Source organism: Crocodylus porosus, unplaced genomic scaffold, assembly GCF_001723895.1.
Source record: "Crocodylus porosus isolate Cpor-Errol unplaced genomic scaffold, CroPor_comp1, whole genome shotgun sequence".
Lineage (NCBI taxonomy): Eukaryota > Metazoa > Chordata > Crocodylia > Crocodylidae > Crocodylus > Crocodylus porosus.
In genome coordinates, this window is record NW_017728943.1 from 55,653,424 (window position 1) to 55,673,952 (window position 20,529).

Genomic DNA, 20,529 nt, shown 5'->3' on the forward strand with positions numbered 1-20,529 from the left:
AGAAAGACAAGTGTATTGCATACATCAACGTTACAGGGGTGTAGGTTGTAGCCACGTTGGTCTAAGGACACAGGCAGACAAGATTCTTTGGCTGAATCTGATATTTTTTATTAGACCAGCTTAAATAGTTGGGAAAAAATGTTCCCACTATTTTTTTAAGCTTGCTAATAAGTTTTTTCTACACACCCTGAGGTACCAGCACGGCTTGTGAACGCTGGGGCGCATAGAACGTTCTACCACAGTGCGAAGGAGCCCTCCGTGTGCTTGGTAGCGAATCCAGAAGTGGACTGGAAGTACTTTGAGTCCCCTTTTGGGTCTGGCCAGTGTTTCAAAAGGTAATGGCTAGATACCTTTTTCTAAGCAAATTTTGGTTTTCTCTTGAGAATTTGCTTATTTAGTTCATTTTAGATTCACCAGTGTCTAACTTCAGGCACTCTTACAGAAATTTAAAAGTCACAATAAAACATAAAACTCACAATACACATGAACAATTTAGTGCAATCACACAACAAAAATAACTGAGGACCTAATCCTTGATCTGATGGCCCCTTTAAATTGGGTAAAGAGGCCAGAACTGGTTCTAAAATACCAACTCTGAAATACAAAGTCCACTGTGGCAGGATAATCTTAAAGCTAGAATGGATGCAGATGGCCACAGCTGTCCTCCATATATATCATCATCTCACAAGTGGTGGCATAAAGCATGCACCAGAGAAATCAAAAGAGAAAGATGTTCCTTCAAGGGACCAATTCTTAAACCACATGGATCAAAAATCGCACTGCATCTGGAAATGTGTGTCATGGAGTGCTCTCCAAGGGAGGGTACTTGCATAACAGGGAGCTATCTAGTTACAGGGAAGCAGGCAGCCAGGGACCTATAGGTTGCAACTGCCAACCACCTGGCTACCTGCCTAACAGTAGTAGGGCAGAGCTCCAAGTAGGCACAGGTGAACAACTGCAGCTGAGCCAGAGAAACAGTAGTAGGCTACTCTTGAAGCAGAGAAGACACACCTGCATCCAGTCAGAACACCTGAGTGGAAAAGAAGGAGCTCAGGGGATATAAGCCTGAAGCAAAGGAGCCAGTGCAACCCTGAATCTGCAAAGAGAAGAATCACAAAATCATAGAAAATGAGGGTTAGAAGGGACCTCATGAGGTCATCTAATCCAACCCCCATTCAAAGCAGTACCATCCCAATCTAGATCAACCCAGCCAAAGCTGTCTAGCCCCGTCTTGAAAACCTCCAAGCATGGAGATTGTACCATCTCTCTGGGTAACCTGTTCCAATGCTTTACTACCATCCTAGTGAGAAAATTCTTCCTAATATCTAACCTAAACTTTTCTTGCTGCAATGTCTGTTACTCCTTGTTCTGTCATGTGCCACCACTGAAAATAGTCTAGCTCCATCCTCTTTTGAATCCTGCTTCAGGTAGTTGAAGGCTGCTATTAAATCTCCTCAGTCTTCTCTTCTCTAGATTAAATAAGCCTAGTTCCTTCAGAAGTCATACACCCCAGCCCCCTCACCATTTTTGTTGCCCTGTGCTGGACTTTAATTTGTCTACATCCTTTCTGTAGTGTAATACTCCAGGTGTGGTCTCACCAGTGCTGAATAGAGGGAAATAATCACTTCCCTTGACCTACTGCCAGCACATCTACCAATGCAGCCCAGTATCCCATTAGCCTTCTTGGCAACAAGGGCACACTTCTGGCTTGTATTTAGCTTATTGTCCACTGTAACCCCTGGGTCCTCTTCTGCAGAGCTGCTGCCCAGCCAGTCAGCCCCCAGCCTGGACCGGTGCATAGGATTGTTTCATCCTAAGTGAAGGACTTTGCACTTGTCCTTGTTGCATCTCATGAGATTTCTTTTGTCCCAATCTTCCAATTTGTCCAGGTCTCTCTGAATTCTAGCCCTGTCCTCCAGCCCCCTCTAACTGCCCACTCTTCCCCCCTGCAGCTTGGTATCATCTGCAAACTTGTTGAGGGTGCACTACTCTATGCCAACTTCCAGGTCATGGATGAAGACATTGAACAAAACCAGCCCCAGGACTAACCTGTGCGCCACTCCACTTGATACTGGCTGCCAACTAGACATTGAACCATTGATTACTACTCTCTGAGCCCAGTACTTGAGACATTTACAGTCCATTCATCCAACTTGTACTTCTTTAGCTTGCCAATGAAAATGTTGTGGGAGACTATATCAAAAGCCTTGCTAAAATCAAAGTACACCACATCCACTGGTTTCCCCATATCCACAGAGCCAGTCATCTCATCATCATAGAAGGTAATCAGGTTGGTCAGGCATGACTTGCTTTGTGAATCCATGTTGACTGTTCCTAATTTACCCTTTTCTCTTCCAAGTGCTTAGAAATGGATTCCTTGAGGATCTGCTCCATGATTTTTCCAGGGACTGAGGTAAAGCTGACTGGTCTGTAGTTCCCTGGATCCTCCTTTTCCCCCTTTTTAAATATGGGCACTCTGTTTGCCCTTTTCCAATCATCTGGGGCCTCTTTTGATTGCCATGAGTTTTCAAAGATGATAGCCAGTGGCTCTGCAATCACACCAGCTAACTCCCTGAGCACCCCTGGCTGCATCCCATTCAGCCCCATGGGCCTGTACACAGCCAGCTTTTCTAAATAGTCCTTAACTTGTTCTTTTACCAGAGGGCTGCTCTCCTCCTTCCCAGACTGTTCTGCTTGGTACAGTAGTCTGGGAGCTGACTTTCCCTGTGAAGACTGAGGTAAAAAAGACATTGAAAAGTTCAGTCTTTTCTAAGAGCTCCTGCCATCTATGCCAGCAGAGAAACAGAAGCTGCAGGCTAGGTCAGGTCAGCTACTATTAGGAACCAGGGTGTAGGTAGTCTAGTCCAATGGTTAAGCTGCTGAAGGGAAATATGGCCTGGGCTAGGTCAGAGGGCAGAAGCCATACCAAAGCCAAAGGGAGATCAAGAAGCCGAGTCCACAACACGATCTGGGAGGGTGAGATGAGGGGGCAGGTGCCAAGTACCAATCCACAAGGAAAAGTCCAAAACCGGAGCTAAACCAGGGTCAGGAGCCAGAAAACAGAACCTCAGGGAAATCTGAATGCAAAATACAGAAATAAACTGAAAACCAGAGTGCACGAACCAGGAGGCTTGCTACAGCAGAACTGTTGACTAGCATGCAGACCCAGGGTGCCAGCCTATATTAAATGGATAGGCAGTGCTCCCACCCACCAAGTAGGACGCTTGCTGCTCTGAAGCTGGGGCAGAGTTCATTAGCTGGGGCTTGCTGCAGGTATGACTGCTGCAGAATTTGGTTCAGGCGGACCTGACAGCCCTGAGCCCAGACTGGTCTGACTGCTTAAGAGTCCCTGACAGGTACTCCCAGGGGCTGAGAAAGCCAGTGAGTGGAGAGGTGGTTTCAACAGCAGCATGGGGACACAGAGAGGACTTTGGGTGTTTTGTTAGAAGTAGTTTGCTTGCATTTTTGTTTCAGTTTTAACCAGAGAATCAGGTAGTGGCTGTACGGGTGGACTGGAGTCCACGCAGGGGTGCCTGAGAAGCACTCCAGGTTTTGAGACCTACTAGGGGCAGGGGCCGGGGCAGGGGCCGGCTGAGAGGGCAGAGAACCTTGAACCCGGTGTGACTAGAGACAAGAAGCTGAGACTGAGAAGCCAGGCCAGAGGAAGTGGCTAGAAGTCTACAGCTAGAATGACTAGTAGACTAAGGCCAAGAGGGCTGAAGCCTGTGCAGGTTGGTGAATGAGTCAAGAGTAAGCCCCGTGAGTCATGGGTATGGCTATAGGGGAGACTGAAGGCCACGATTAAAACCCTAAAGCTTAATTAGGGCCAACAGGGTCACAGGCAGTGACTGCAGACTTGGAGTAGTGCCAGCTGAGCACAAGTGGATCCACCTGGGCACAAGAGACATCTGCAAAGAACAGCAGAGGTTTGGTTAGTGTGTAGAGGGCTGAGAGCCCACGAGAATTTGGTCAGTCAGACACCAGCGAGAGCATCCTGGGACTCAAGGACAGCCTCCCAATCAATGTCAAAAGAACATCAAGGCATGGTAAGCAAGATAGAAATGGTTACCTGGATAAGGAGGACCTGGAGTGTGAGAAGGATTAAGGTAGCCTCTGGGAGGCACCACAGCTGCCTGCAGGGCCCATCAAGTCATGCTGTAGCCTTGTCCAGTCTCTGAAAATACCCCTTGAACATAAACCAGGGTTGGCTTCTAGAGCAAGATGGGGTCCTGAGCTTCTTCCCACTCTAAGACCCCAGTCTTTCAGTTCCTCACCAATCAAGAAACTAGCATCCAGAGAGGAGATGACCTCCTCTTGGGGCAGCCAGTGCAACCCATTGTTACAAGCAGCACAGCAGACAGTCTCTTCAATACAGGCATGTACTGGGGCAAAGGCCAGCTAAATGGAGGTTTTCTGTCCCCTCTGAAGGGGTTAAGCAGTCCTTCTGTTCCCAGTCCAGCCTGAACAGCCCCAAGCACCCAAAGATATGTGGCTGTTCCCTTTTAGGTTTCTCCAGTTCCCCAAAGCTTCTCCACTTCACTCAGTCCCAGACTCTTCTGACCAGCAGCTGATAGACTGTTAGTTTCCCACCTGCTTTCCACTGTCATGTATCTCTCCTCTGGATACCTCCTAAGTGTCTGGCATCTCAGCTTTGGTGATTTGTCAACAAAGCCATTTAAGACTGTGTTGATACTAAAGGTTCATCTTGTCTCCTCCTGCACATAGCCAGCTCTGGCACTTACTCCTTCATTTTCTGTGCACAGGCTAAACAAATACACTAAGTAACAGTATTATAACAACATAGATACAGTTAACCCAGAAATACCACATTAAAACCTCTAGTCTGTCACAATGAGCTAGGAACAGTATTTGGAACAGTAACTCTCTGCATCATGCACCATTCAGTAATTACAGAGACACAATCTGTACCAATTTGTTTATAGATGTATGATTACAGATCATATTACAGTAGCTTAATTTCAAGGTGACACAAATATAGTTAAGTATAGCAAAGACTGATCTGGTATGTTTGTACAAGGGGAGGAGTAACTATGGATCAACTCTGGGTTTAACAAATTCTCTACCCAGACAGAATTTATTAATAAATAGCATGTACTGATCTTCCACTGGGGAGTGCTGAACTCCTGTGCCTGCCTATATATCCCCATTGATTTAAACAAGGTCTGCCCCCACAGAACAGGTTGCAGGATAGACTCAGCCACTCTCAAGTAAGTGTCATTGGAATGCAGCAGTGTATATAAACTGGCAGGCTGGACCATTTTTTAAATTAACAATAGGTTATAAAATCTCACCAAACACAAACACTAAAATGTGCATTCATCTCTTCATGATAAATGTAGCAAAAAAGGTCAAAAAGGCAATCACAGCATTCAGCATACACAGAATACTTAAGCCTAATTTCCTGCCTAGCTTCTGCATACACATGCACCAGGGAACAACTTCAACTAAACCTCCTTCTGAGGAATGTTACATTCACATACCTCCACAACTGATTCAGGACCTTCTTATTTAATATAATATGAAACCTATCCTGAAGCTCATTAAAAATCTGAAGATCTCCTGGGATTATTTAAAGTTTTTAATTAAACTATATTTAAAATATGAAAAATGTATGTATTTAGAATGTGAATAGATACATCTCACTAGTAGGCAACAGTCCAAGACACAGAAAAATAGACTGTTGCTATAAATAAGCATTCCCCTCTGTAGTCATAATTAAAAAAAACATACTACACAAAAATAATGTATTTTAATAAAAAACAGATAAATAAACTTAGTGAGGAAATTATTGTTCTACATCTGATACTAATCAAGTCACTCTGAGTTATTTTTGTTCAAACAATGAACAGAAAAATGCCACGTGTGAATAAATATTGGATGCCTTGAGGAAACTTAGCTGAAACATAAAAAGGAATAGTTAAAATACTTCCCTTTAGGTCTGGTCAGCACATCACTAAATGTGTTTTTATTTTTTATGATGGTAAAACAAACTATATAGTCATAAGCCTTTTCCAAAGTTCACTGGAAAGTCTCTCAACTGCATTAAGAAACATGTTTAATGTCTATATTTGTGCAAGCAAAATATAGAAGATTTATACCTTTTTATCTATTAAATAATATTAAAGAACATCCACCAAAATAATCAGTCTTGGTAATTAACAAATGAAAGTACCTCACAGACTTGTGTTTTTTCTGCAGTAGGAATCATTGGGCAGAGGAAAAATGTAACAGTTTATATTCTGTCTATTTCATAAAATGCGGAGACCACACATTACATTTTTCAAATCTTTGTAAAAGGCATTCATCAAGCATAAAATTGTAATAAGATGATAGTTTATATGTAAATACTATATTGGGCATAGAGTAAGGTCACTCACTATCATAAATAAATTATATAGACAGGATTTACAGAAAAAACAAAAATTATTCTAATGCTAAATAAAAACATTCACAAAAAATAAGACTGAAAACAATAGGCAAAATACAACTGTTGCATCTCGGCAAGACGTTTGAGAGGTGACTTGCAAAGGAATAATCATTCATATTTTTCAGTTCTGATGTAAAATAGAATCTGTGATCTTTTTGTCATTTTTAAATGTGGTTTCTGCTGGTTTTTCTACATCTGAAATTCAAGTCTTTTACATGATTTCCCTGCAAAACATTAGAACAACTGGAGAACTAATTGGAGTAGGGTTTCACAAACACAAAGAGCTCCACATTGAAATCAAATTAAACATGCATCCTACTTAAAAAAAATGACAGTCATCAAATGCAAGCTGAGAACTCCTAAACCACCTATTTGAAATTATCAAGATGACAACTTTTCTGCTACTGTTAAATATTGTTAATAATTAAAAAACAACCTTGTAAGGTTATACAAACTCAGTGATAGAAGAACCAGAAACCACTTCCCATTTCTTTAAGTCTGAAATAGTCGCTAACTGCCATAGAAGCATTTTTTACTCAATATACAAGATTTCTTATTGCTTAAAAAAAATCATTATGTTATAATCCATGTGGAGCACAAACCATTTCTTCCCCAAGTTTTTAAACTGTTATAATGAATAACATATTATCACATAACAGCATTATGGAAATCACAATCTATAAATAAGAGGGGGATGCAGATATATTAAAATAAGGCATCTTTTTAGGATTTACGAATGAGAGGTCTCATCTGTTAGAAGTGTTACCAGTGAGCCTTGCCGGAGGTACTGATACTACATTAGAACGTCCAGAAACACAAACTCGGTTAACATCTTTTTCCAGCATATTAGATTTGAAGGCAGAGTTTGTCTCTATACGTTTGTTATAAAACTCTCACTGGCATAGAAACCAATAAAATTCTTTAAAATTCTTAAGAATGTATCTATTTCTAAATTTTGTACGCTTTGAAAAACATACGGCTCAAATGGCATGTGGATCTGTTATAGACTGGTTGGGTGGTAAAATAGCTCTCTGTGCCATATGGAAAAAGTAGACTTGAATTTAGTACAAATATTTGGCTCCACACCATGTATGTTATAACAAGATAGGAAAAAAGAAAATCTGTAAACTGCAAGTCAATATAACTGATGTATACAATACCTGAAAGAAAATTACTGATACAATATAACCTCAGAAATCTGGATATCAAAAATCTGTAATTCTCAAAAATCCGGCACTTTTAAAGTTTTCCCCTCTGCTCCTCTGGACACGGAAGGGGAAGCTTGCATGCAGTGGCTACTGCAGCCATCCACCACTTCATGCTGCCGCTCTGCATGTGGCCACTGTTCCAGGACTGGCCACCACTCCCTCCCACCCCCCTGGATGCAGAAGCCTGCACACGGCAGCTGCCACCACCATCCACCATCCTGCTCTGCGTACGGCCGCTGCTCCAGGACCAGCGTCCGCAACCGCCCTGGCCACCGCAACCAGCTGCCACTCTGGTTTAAAAAAACCAGAATTCTCAAATTTCTAGCAGGTGCTCAGTCCCAAGCATGACAGACTTATGAGGTTATACTGTATATCAATATATAGAAAAATGCTCAGAGTTCTGTTGTAAATTACTGCTATTTAATTTCACTCCTTTGTGTCTTGCTTCTATTGCCATGTATACATTCGGATGACAGCCTTGAATATGATCTAAAATTGGGATTTGACTGCTGTCTATAAAAAAAAAAAAAATCAGCAAGAAAAACACCAGGATGGGAAAAGAACAAAAGTACAATACTGCATGAAAACAAGTAAGTATAAACAGGCAATAAACAAACCGAATATAAATAACTGAAAAGTACGAACTTCCCTATCTCGTTTAGATGCTAGCTTCAAGGCACTGCTGGGGTGGCGAAGCTGTTTGTGGCAGGAGAGGCCCTACAGAAGCAGAGGCAATGCGTAGTGGGTGGGCGCAGGTGCACGTGCACCCCCTGAGCGTGGTGGTGCACCCCCTACAAAAAGCTGCCGCTGACACTGTCGGTGGTGCCTGCAGGCAGTTGCTGCTCACCACCCCATCGCTGACACTGCCGATGGCGTCTGCGGGCGGTACGTGATCGCTGTTGGCCACCGCTGCTGGTGGCATCTGTGGGTGGTCACTGACCCTTGGTCAGTGCTCGCCCCCCCCCGCACCAGTGCCAGCGGTGTCTGCGGGAGTTCCTTACCGCCGCTGTGCTCCCGTTGCCGTCATGCCTCCCCAGCCGCCAGGGGCATGCGTCATTCATGTACAGAAGAATGTTCCCTACTTTCCCCTCAGCTTGCTGTGTAAGTTTTGCACAAGTCACTTAATCTCTTTATGCATGCTGCCATTCCCCATCTGTAAAATGGGGATAACAGGACTTCTTTTCCTGGCAGAAGATAAAAACACTGAAGATAAATGGGCCACTTAGATAAAACAGTAATGAGAGCCATATAAATACACCTATGGGCTTATATTACAGAACAAGAGGGAACTATTTTATAGAGCTTCAGGACACAAACTTGCATGTTAGATGGCATGTTGTAGTTGAGTCTGCACTGCCATGCTACCGTACAAATAACTGCTTCTGCTTATCAGGGAATTCCGCCCATATTTAGCGCTTAGTAATATGAGTGAGTATCCTGTGATCCTTGCACCATCGCTGGATTCTGCACATTGTGGCATACCGAATAGAAGCAAACTGGAAGCAGCTGCAAGTGCAGACATTGGTCCATCCTTACAAATTTCCCTGATCCCTTTTCCAACTTTCTGCAATCCATCAGTTTTTCCTTCCAGACAACAGAAATACCAGACAACGCTGTGCTCCAAACCATGATGCTAAACACTGCATGTTAGGAGTGGTTTATGCAGACATAGATGATGTTTTGCTACTAGATTCAGCTTTGCAGATTGCCCATTGAAATAGTTTCATAGTTTCTAGGGTTGGAAGGGACCTGAGCAGATCATCTAGTCTGACCCTCTGCCATGGCAGGAAAGAGTACTGGGGTCAAACGACCCCAGCAAGGTGTTTATCTAACCTCTTAAAGACCCCCAGGGTAGGAGCCTGCACCACTTCTCTTGGAAGTTGGTTCCAGGCCCTAGCCGCCCTGACCGTGAAGTAGTGCCTCCTGATATCTAACCTAAACCTACCCTCTGCCAGCTTGTGACCATTATTCATTGAAAAGCTTAAAAGTTTTGTGCCAGCAGTGCAAGCAGCTATCCTACCTGTAGTTGTACCTGAAAAATGAGGGTGTACGCTGGCTACATCTAGAAGAATTTCTCTTGGACTCTGTTCAGTTTTCATGGTATCTCTCTGAAATTGAGAATCATAGTCTCTTCCCAGTAGTGGGAGAGTATGGAAATGGTATGCATTTTCTGTTGTTTCTTATGTGCCTTGGAATCCTAATTCAATGAACTATGTATTCTTAGAATGGTTATCTGAGTGCATGCCTGTGGTGCTCTAGAACAGGGGTCAGCAACTTGTGGTCCATAGACCAGATCCAACCCACAGTGCTGCAGGGCTTTGCTTGTGCTGCTGCTGCTTATCCCCTTTCCCCCAGCTGCCTGCTCTGTAGCCAAGGGATCTGGGGGAGTGGGAAGAAGCAGCAGCAGCACAGATGCAGTTTGCAGATATCTGATCCCAGTGCAGCTCCCTCCAGCTGGAAGCTATGCCTAAACCACAGCCAGGGAGCTGGAGAGGCTGGGGGAAGCTGCAGCAGTGCAGGCTTGGTTCCCAGCTGCTTGGCCAGTGTAGGCACATGGAAAGCCCCTCCACTGACACACCACCAAAGGCACCCAGCCCATACTGGACTGGGGCTGGGTTATTCCGGCTCATGGCTTGTAAAAAGTTGCTAGTCTCTATTCTAGAGGGTCTAACTGTGTGTGGGTGGTTTGTGATTCAGAATGGATTGGCAAACATTTGAAAGTCCTTTGCTCCTGGCCTGCTTGTTACTCTCCTACTCCTTTGTTTCTGGATACTGACCACAGCAATCCCTCCTTCCCCCACTGCATGCTTAAACATGTGGACTACCCTGGGGATCAAGTTCAGTATAACATAGCTGCTGGAAATGTCATGGTTCACACTATTTCAGTTGCCCATCCACAGCTTCTCCCTTTTCTTTCTCAGGTTTTCCTAGCCTCACCCTGTGGCAATCTTCCCCCGATATTTAAAAAAGGGAAGACTTTATCATAAGAATATGTACTAATGTTTCTTTGGGTGCTGTGGATCACTGCCAGTTTACTGAGTACAGTACAGCAAGGAATGATGTTAATCACTACATCTATCTCATAATTTGATCAATGTGCTTTGACTACAGATTTTATGACATAATGCAAAGTACGTTTCAAAGAAGTGTACTGTATTTTCTAGGCATATTTTCAAGTAGCAAGCATAGAATTTCATTGGTATTTTTAAGGTATAACTAGAAGGCATTTTGTCCAGAACAAATCTGTGCTTTGGGCACAAAACAACTGGTTTAAGAAAATGAAAATTCATACAGAAAGTAAGACAAAGCAAGAGATGTAGGATATTTGTAACTCCTGTTAGGCTACATTATGCCAGACATATTTTATGTACAAAACTGCAGTCCTACTAGCTTCAGATTCTGTTCTCAGGTACAGTTGTGAAATCAATGAACTTTCTCATGTACCTGTCTCCTGGCAGAAAAGGAGGACAGGACTAGCAAGGGGATCCTGTTACTGTAAGAAACTAGATAAACACAAACCTGGCTTCAGTTACAGAACCCATTTCACCATCATGTCTTCCCTCATTGCACTAGCATACCGAGATTTTGTCGTTCATCAGTGAAATTTTGCCTTAAACAGTTGTGCATTTTCTGATGGCCTGTATAAAATCCAAAAATCTGATACAATTTGAAAAGTTGCTACTTTCAAATTCCAAAGACTTACCTCTACCATGATTCTTAGAAAACCCACCTTGCTACTAGGCAGATGGAAAGCTGTTATTTCTAATCCTTTTTCCCCCTACTCTAATCCTCCCTATTTCTAACCCCAATTAATAAAAAAAAGGAATAATACATGTAATCAACAACTCTGTACCAAATCATCATCATCACTTATTTGCTACCTAATCCCATTACATTCTTTGTTTTTTCTCTCTTTCTGTAAACCATTCAGGGTTGTAATTACCTCCTTTCCATGTTTGTAAATTTCTCAGAGCGAGTCGGCTCAACTTCAATTACAGGAATCCCTTGCTATTTGTGGATTTGGCAATCCAAATATTGTGGATATTCGCCGTTTCAAATATTCGTGAATGTTGAACCTGCATCTTAAATACACTTTGCGCTTGCTGCTGCCATGCTCCTGCCACCGCTGCCATGCTCCCACCACTGCCAGTGCAGCCATACCCCCCTCCAGCCACCAGGGACACTGCGTTCATAAATGCAGATGGCATTCATAAACACAGTGCCTTATTTACAGATTTCAGCATTCGTGGGGGATACGAGAACATATCCCTTGCGAATGGCAAGGGTCTCCTGTAGTGCATTTGAGGGCTACAATAATATAAATGTGGCAGTGCACCTTTAGATGCTTGCCACTTTAAGGGCTGGAGGCATGGAACCAGCAGATGCCTGATTAGGGTGGCCATTTTAGGACCCAGTTCTTATAGGGTGAGGCAGGTTGCAGCTGGCTGCCGAGAGAGAAACATCAGCTGGCTGAGCTATGGCTCAGATACATCCTTGGAGGTAAGGGCAGGAGCTTTGGGAAGGTTTGGAGGCTCCTGGCATGACTTAGAACTGCACCCTGCCAGGTAAGGGGGGTCTGGCAGGGCTGTCTCTGGCAGGACAGCCCCCAAGAAATACCAGACTGTTTACTTCCCCCCATGAGAGGTGGGTAGGGGTGCCTTAACTCTGGGCTTCACTATCTCATGGGTAGTTGTGGGAGCAGTGGGGCCATGTGCTCCCATTAATAGGCACCTGAACCCAGTAGGGACACAAGGTTCCTGGAGATCCAAAAGCAGGGTAGTGGTGTTGTGAATAGTGACAGTGTAGGCCTGTGCAGAGTTGGGTGTAGCAAGACACCTGAAGAGCTATGCAATTTGGGGTGCAGAGTCAGGCTGCAGAGGGTGGCTTGAAGGGTTACACCAGGGGTGTACTGAGTAGGGCTGCTCGGGCGGCTTGAAGGGTGATACATGGGCCAGTCCCAAGTGTGAGAACAAGAGAGCATTTGCTTGTTGAGGGGCTAGGGGCAAAAGCAGCCCAGTGTTTGGCACAAGGAAAGGCTATGTAGAGTACGAGAGCTCAAACGAACCAAAGGTGCTGCGTGTTGTGCCAGAGTGGGAGTAGGCAAGCCTGATGGCACAGAGGGGGGTCGCTCAATGGATCAGGGCAGTAGAGAGTGGCCCAGTGATGGGTGGAGTGTAAAAGGCCCCTGTGAGAGTTGGGTGAAGTGAGTGTGTGCATGATAGAGGCCACAGTGGACAAAATTTGACTCGGCCATGAACTGGGCTGAACAATAATAATCTGGATGCCATCTGTGGGGGGGGCATGGGCCATGGTGTAGGGGAGGTAAGGAGCCATGGATAGCACCCCCTGGCATTGGGGCAGCCTCCTGCTTAATAAATCATATTAATATTCGAGTCATAGGGAAATTAGGGCAGACTGTCCTAGGCAGATGGATGGGCCAACTTATGATCTGGCCTCGAGTTTGCCCCATCACAATAAACATTGACGCTAGGGACAGAAATCACAAATAAACCTGTATTAGAAGTGATTGGAAACCAGTTCAAATGTGTCACACAACAGAAATTCAGTGCACATAAACCGCTTTCAAAATGGTTGAAACCAGTTTAAACCTGGATGGATGTAGTATCAGGCATAACTGATTTAGGTTAAATCAGTTTATTGAATTTCTGTCCCAGATCCCCTCCAGATTCAAGTTAACTCACAGTCCACCAGCATCCCAGGATGCTTTGCACCTCCCCAGCAAACCCCCTATTGCATGGTGGATGAAGTAGCCTTGTCCCAAGTTGTCTGCTGCAGCTGAGCAGGGAGGCATGATCAGTGCCCCCTAGCTTCTGGCCTGAGCCACTGCAAGCATGCATGTGGCATTTCCGGAAAAGTGAATGTCTGTTCATTTACTTATTAGTTCAATCTATGCAGTTTAAACTAACCTGCAAAGATTGAATCAATTCAGCCTTAGGCTTTTTGACTGTCAGCCTTAATATCAATACTAATGTTAAAGCTACTCCTATTAATTCCATTATCTTGATTTAATTAATCCCAATGGGCCCCCCACAAAAATCATGGCATTGATGTTCCAACTGAGGGAAAAGTGATTCTCAATTGCAATTCACAACTTCCAATATTGTTCTTTGGCTAGTTCATATTACATTGTGCAATCAGACTTCAACATTTCAGAGATAGCATCAAAATGTGGTGTTATAATTTGAAATCCTTGTGCTCTTTTAAACCTACCTTTTAAACACATAATTATTTATCTTGGAAAGTTTGTTAACTTATACAAAAATTAGTGAAGAGGTATAAAAAGACTTTTCTTTAGATGAAGAAAAACCCAACAAAGTTTGTGTTCAAAACCAATGTTATACTCTTTAGCCAACCTTACTATAGGAATTGTGTTTTGATTTCTGGAAATGCATATTAGAAACAGAAAGCAGGCTTCTGAAAAGCAAACTCAATTGATTTGATTTTCTCAAGAGGAGAGAGTTTCTACACAGCAAGTAGTGTAGGACAGTTGCCAATACCTTTAGCAGTGGGACTGAAGGTCAGCTGAACAGAACATAATGGTAGCTGAATAATTAGCTTATGTTTTTCCCAGGTTCAATCACAGGACTTTCCTACACTTGTAAACATTATGAGTGTTCTTTCTCACTTGGCGTCTTCTTTTTCAATTCAAGTCTATTTATTTTTAGTAAAAGCATAAGGACAGAAAGTCAAAAATCACAGACTGTTATTCAGCATTCTGCTCTAACAGGCCCAACCATCCTTCAGTAAATAGATGTTATTTAAAATGGATGCCAAAACCTCAGGAAAAGCTGAAGATGCTCTTTTAACCAAACTATAAAGTCTCATTTCTTACAAACAGCTCTACAGATAGAAAACAAAAGCCTCAGATATTGCATACAGTTGGGCAAGAAAAGTTAAGGGCAAGTTTGTTTCTAAAAAGAAATGCCCAGAGGTATAAAAATAGGAACAGGATTAAAATACCAGAGAAACAAGGCACTACTATAAAGACGAGAGGAAAAATGGATATTAAACACACTCAAATCTAATACATTCAGACAATAACCAAACAAACAACACTTTTATCCTGTTTTACTCTCTTCCTAGCCATCTTGTTGTCACTGTAACTAGACTTCACCCCCACCCCCACCAGAAAGCAGATCTATCATGTGGACCTTGCACTCATGCAGGGCCCCGCTGCCTTTCTGCACAACACCAGTACAGGGACTTGCACCAGCAAAAACTAAAAACTGTGGGCCCAGAAATGGATTTTGAAAGCACTTCATGTGCTTGTATAAATTCTGAGCCCGGGGGTAGTCCCAACAAATTCAACAGTTGATACCTTCACCCTACTGAAGTAAATGAGAGTTTTGCCACTGACAAGAGAGTCAATATTTTACCCTGGAAGTTAACTTTACATCTATATACATTCCTATAACAAGATCTCTTAAAAAGAAATTCAGCAAATACTGAAAAAGTAAGCTTTACTAGTCAGATTTGATACAGTGTTTTTCTCCCTTTCATGCTTACTGCTAAAAGGAATTTCTATTCCTTTAAAAGGAATACAAACATGACTGATTCATGGTTTCTACAAATAGTCGCCTGGCAAACAAATCCAGTATGAGACATTCATACTATGTTTTTATTTCTTGACAAACATTTGCATGCAAAAATTGTCACACCACAAATAATTCATGCCAAACTGTACCTCATTTTTCAAGTCAAATGACATAGCAGAAAGACATTTAAAATATGGCAGGAATGCTGAAAAATTGTCTTAGCTATTATTTTATAAAAACAGAGATTAGATATGTGCTGTTTTTGTGAGCTCTGTTAGAATACATTAACCACTTTTAAAAAGCTATCTAGAATCCATATCAGAAGCAGTGAAATTATTGTTTTGGTTATGTACATTGTTAGTTTGTAGTTGAATATATGCACCAAATAAGAACATCTAAATGAAAGGTTAAAAGCAAACTATCAACATGTCTATAAAAGTAACCTTACATAATGCACATCACAATATTTTGTTGAAAACCACTCCAAGAATGAAACAATATTTATGAGTAGTAAAGAAAATAAGCCCAGAAACACAAATGTACGTTTTGAGTTTTGATAGCAAGATTTGGGCCAGTTCCCATCAGTTCTTATGGGATATGACTGAAATCTAATATAGGCTTCTCAAAAGCAAATTAGAAAGTCTTAGAGAGTTATGTAGTTCTTTTTCTAAAATAATTTCATTGATAGGAAAAATGAGCATTACAGCCATGATGTCATTTGCGTATTTGGTAAAAGTTTATACGAAGAAAGGAGGAAGAACAGACTGCTAGGTCATGAAATGCCAGCTACAGCCTAACTTACAGTAAAATACTGTAATCATTTACTTATGAATTTTTTAAAAACTTTTCATACTGAGAAGACTCAGGCAATATTATAATAAGTGATTCTACTTAAAACTCGGACAGCGTAAATTTGGGCTGCTTTCTACACCATTAGATACTTTCTACACCATTCCTCAAATTCCTATAAAGACCTCTCCCACTTACAGCAGCAACTTCTCCTTAAAACTCCAACAAGGTCTCTTTCTTTGCATGTTGAGTTTATAAAAATAGGCTCCCTATTTCTTACCAAAATGAAAACAAACAAAGAAAACCCCAAACAGATAAATAACATTGAGCAGTTAACACTGATGAAAAAGTTATGTATTCCTTTGCCCTCTCAAAACACTCCCCACTCCTTGACTGTCCTAAAAATAAAAGGAATAACTGGACTACAAATAATAATCATGCCACTGTTTCTTCAAACCCCTGAATGCTGAATCATGAAAAATTGCATCTATCAAAAAAAGTTCAAAAAAATTGTTGAATTTCCAGAACAACACAACCATTTGGATTTCCAAATCTGAGTAAGCTTAGTGAGAAATTTCTCACAATATTTTTCCATTTTGAAGCTGTATTTATTTGCTGTTACACTATAAAATAAAACAACTTAACAAGGCATTTGGTTGCCAATTCGCCAGTATTTTGAATGAATCCTCATAGTAGATTTATCAAAGGATCTAGGACACAGTTACACATATCAAAAGAATTCTGCAAATGAACTCAAACTACAGTGATATTTTAGAATAAAATGCATTAAAAACTACAGTTTTGATTATTAATCGGGGTCATATAAACATTATGAGTAACTGGATGTACTTTTTCCTCCTGACTGAGTGTCCTAAAGGAACTCTTCATAAATACAGCATAGCAGGAATTGGCAGACATAATTTATGTATATTTGTTGTATTTCCTGTCTGCACACATGCGTGCATTTTGTCACAATATTGTGATAGAATTTAACATGCAAGAGAGTTTCACATTTATCATGCTATAGTACTGTAATTTTTGTTTCTATTTTGAAGCACAACTGGTGCTTTTGTAAAATGTTCTGGGAAATTTTTCATGGTACATAGAATTGGAAACAAAATCATGATTTAAGAACCAAACTGGTCAAAGTTTACAATATGAAACGCTTCTGATTTTACAATTCTCTGCAAACTCAGTAATGATTTTCATTTTACAATAACGTGTATATATATATATATATATATATATATCAAAACAGTAATTAGGAGGGTTGGCAAGAAATTAGTTCAGGTGTTTTTATAGCATTATTAATACAAAAGTTACCTGCCATCCAAGGATTAAGTGTCCATTATTTACTTTGCCTATTCTGAATACATTATGGAACAGTAATTCTGTGCAGGCCAATAAATATACATGTAGCTTAATTTAAACTAGTTAAAATGTTTAATTTTCCCTAATATTAAAAAATGTTTCTTAGGCCTTTTGGAATATTGTTTTTTTTATTTTTAGATTAAATGTCACTGAGACATGACAGTTGACACAAAAACCAAAGCCTTTGCTACACATCTACACAATGTTTGTTTTTGAATGGCACCACTTACATTAGGGTGACTTTTGACCTGTCTCTCTTACTGACACTTCTTCTGTGCTGGAGGGACTCCAGCTTAAGTGAAAAAGCTCATATATAAAAAAAGTTGAACAGAGGCACTAGGCCCATTTTTGAACAAACTCTTTAATATTCTTGAACGAGAGAAATATGTCACTTTCTTCAAACAAATATTTGTTTGGCGCATGCTCAAGAAGTCATTTTGAAATAGAGAACATCATCCGTTATCATTAGGTACCTAAGTCACGGTAGGACATGGGCATGGACCTCTTCCTGGGATCTCTTGAGCCTTTTACAGAAGCAGGATGCTGGCTGCCACGGCCCCCTTGCTTTACCTGTGGTTGATTAGGTGATATATTTTGTATTGTCTCACGGCTGACAGTAGTTGTACTAAGAGGACGGTTTGGATAGGGATGATCCTGCCTCAGGCAGGATGTTGGACTAGACCTAAGGAGGTCCCTTCCAGCCCTACTTCTCTATGATTCTATGTTTTGGACAGGGCTCCCTTTGGATCAAATAGGCAAAGCAGAGGAAGCATTTGGATCTACATTGGGTGCCACAGTAGCCTTCAGAGGTGGGGAAAAATAGATACCATCCACACTGCCCAGCTGGATTCAAGAGATCCAGCTGAATTGAGGACACAAGACAGGACTATCTGATGCATAACACTAAGTAGAGTAGTTAGCTACTCCTGTTGCCTTTCAGTATAGCTTCCAGAACATTATGGTACAGAACGTACATTAACCTCTTCTGCTGCAATATTGTTTTCTTGTGATGCCCAGAGACCTATGTTATTCCTTCTAGATCAGGTTCCCAACAGGGCTGGTCTGTAGGCCACATATGGAATGTGAATACTGTAGAATTAGGTTCATTAGAAGAGCTTTCTATTATATTGTTTTCTTATACTATATTATTCTTCTAGTCTTTCAAAAATAGACATAACAGCTGTGTAGCAGGCTGCTGACTTTCAGATGCTTCTAGCAGGCTGCAGACTCACAGGGGCTATAACCCAGCTACAGGTGGTGAAAGTTAATTGCAGGCCTGCTCTGAGGATGGGGCCAGCTGATGTGAATAGTTGGCTGGCCCAAAGGAAGTTTAGAAAAGCTCCCAGGGGAAGAAGCTAGAGGTGCTGTGTTAGTTGTTGTAATGTTGGGTTGGAGCATTTTTTGGGGTGGTGTAAGAAGAGATCCAGGGGCTTTGAGGCTGGAAGAAACAGCACTACACCAGGGACCTCACTCCAAAGGTAGAGAGAAAAGACTGCAGTGCTGAGAAAGCAGCAGAAACAGAATCACCTTCGCAAAGTCTGGGAAAAGGCACAGGGCTGTGAGTTAGCCCTTTATCGGCCATGTTTATGTTTGTTTACTGCTTTGAGGATTTATGTTTGTGGGATTTCCTGGGCACTCTCGCCTCCCAGGAAAGCAAAAGACTGAGCTGAGTAATCCCCAACCTGCTACACACTATTAAAACAGAACTGTTCAACTGAATTTCATAGATAAATGGTAAGCTGCAGTAAGTTTTAATATAAGCATAAAAGGGTCCTAAATTTCTTTTATTCACATTGACTAATAAAGAAACTATTACACCTCTGTATGTTGATGTATTAGAGCTCTAACGTCTTGGGAAAACAAACTGAGTTATATGGCTTGGGAGAGACTATGCTGCTCTTAAACAAGTTCAGATAGAACACTAGAGTAAAATGGTAGATCTGGAACTTTTCCTATCAGCTTAATTGGGGTGTCAATCAGATCAAGCAAATATATTTAAAAAGAATCAGTTATGAAGTTGCAAGAGGGACTTTTACAGAACTATTTTTTTCCTCTCAGAAACAGCTTTTTTTCTGATTGCCATAATGGGCTGGGATTTACAAATGAACACTCATGGTAGCAAATTAGATCTGTAATATTCTTACATCACTATTGAAATATTTCTGTTTTTAGACAGTCTGTCCAAGAAGTAGGTCTGTTCCAGAAAATGCAGGTTGCAGCCTAAACAGAAGACTAGGGATGACTCATTACTAACAAATAAGTCAATCTATAAATTTAGAATTTTTAACAAACGAAGACCTACCTTTTCTGCTAATAATTCTCTGATCTTGCTTGCTTGGAGACGAAACTTCATTAACTGTGATTCCAGAGTTAAACATCTTTCTTTCCAATTTACAGCTCCTTCTGAATCTGAAAAATCTGCCATATTTAGGCTGGGCAGGGGGGAAGAGAGTTAGGTTGTATTTAATATGCCTGAGGCTTTTTTCCCTAATATACATGCGAATACCAATAATATGGAAATTTGAGGAACACACAAAATACTTGTACAACAGCAGTTTAATGAAATCAGGACAAAAATAAAAAGAAGCCTGCAAAAGCACATGGAATAAAGCAATTTCCAAAAAATTCAAATTCATTCAATTGGGATTTATTTGTATTTATTAATTTATGCCAGAACTGCAGAACCCTTGATAAGCAGAGAAATATCAAGTATTTTAGCCTTTGGATGCTGTAACAATTGTAGGTATAGGAAAGGCTCTTATAGAATGGAGTTTCTCTAAAAAAAAGAGGAATGCCTAGTGGAGCAGTAGCATCACAATAGTTAAGACTGACATTAATTTACTATTTAAAAAATTACTTAAAGTGCTCTAAAATCCATATGCTTACTCAGTCTTGAAAATTGCTGTCTCTTATGATTATCCAGGGCAAGGGTTGTGCTCTAAACAAGTTTTAAGATGCTCCCAACCTCTTTCCTGGCAAAAAGACCCCTCCCCCCCAGATATATCTAAATGTTAGTTTTTGTACTTCTTTGTGAAAAACAGAAATCAAACTAGCTCTCACTCCTTTATAGCTCTTTATGCACTGATTTTAGACAGCATGTAAATACATGCTTATGTCCACCCCCACTCAGAAAAACATTTATACATGTGTAAGCTGT

The 20,529-nt window shown here is 41.3% G+C and overlaps 1 protein-coding gene across 3 annotated transcripts in view; it reads right to left on the bottom strand.

Moving 5' to 3' along the window:
• The window catches only part of PLEKHH2 (pleckstrin homology, MyTH4 and FERM domain containing H2), a 95,329-nt gene extending 74,806 nt beyond the window's left edge, over nucleotides 1–20,523 (bottom strand). For all 3 annotated transcript variants that reach the window (XM_019549389.1, XM_019549388.1, XM_019549387.1), the window contains exons 1-2: nucleotides 20,517–20,523; nucleotides 19,675–19,804 (exon numbers count right to left, since the gene is read on the bottom strand). In XM_019549389.1, coding sequence (XP_019404934.1) covers nucleotides 19,675–19,797 — 123 coding nt within the window. In that variant the 5' untranslated portion in view covers nucleotides 19,798–19,804; nucleotides 20,517–20,523. The remainder of the gene's footprint in view (nucleotides 1–19,674; nucleotides 19,805–20,516) is intronic.
• Nucleotides 20,524–20,529: the final 6 nt, after the last annotated feature.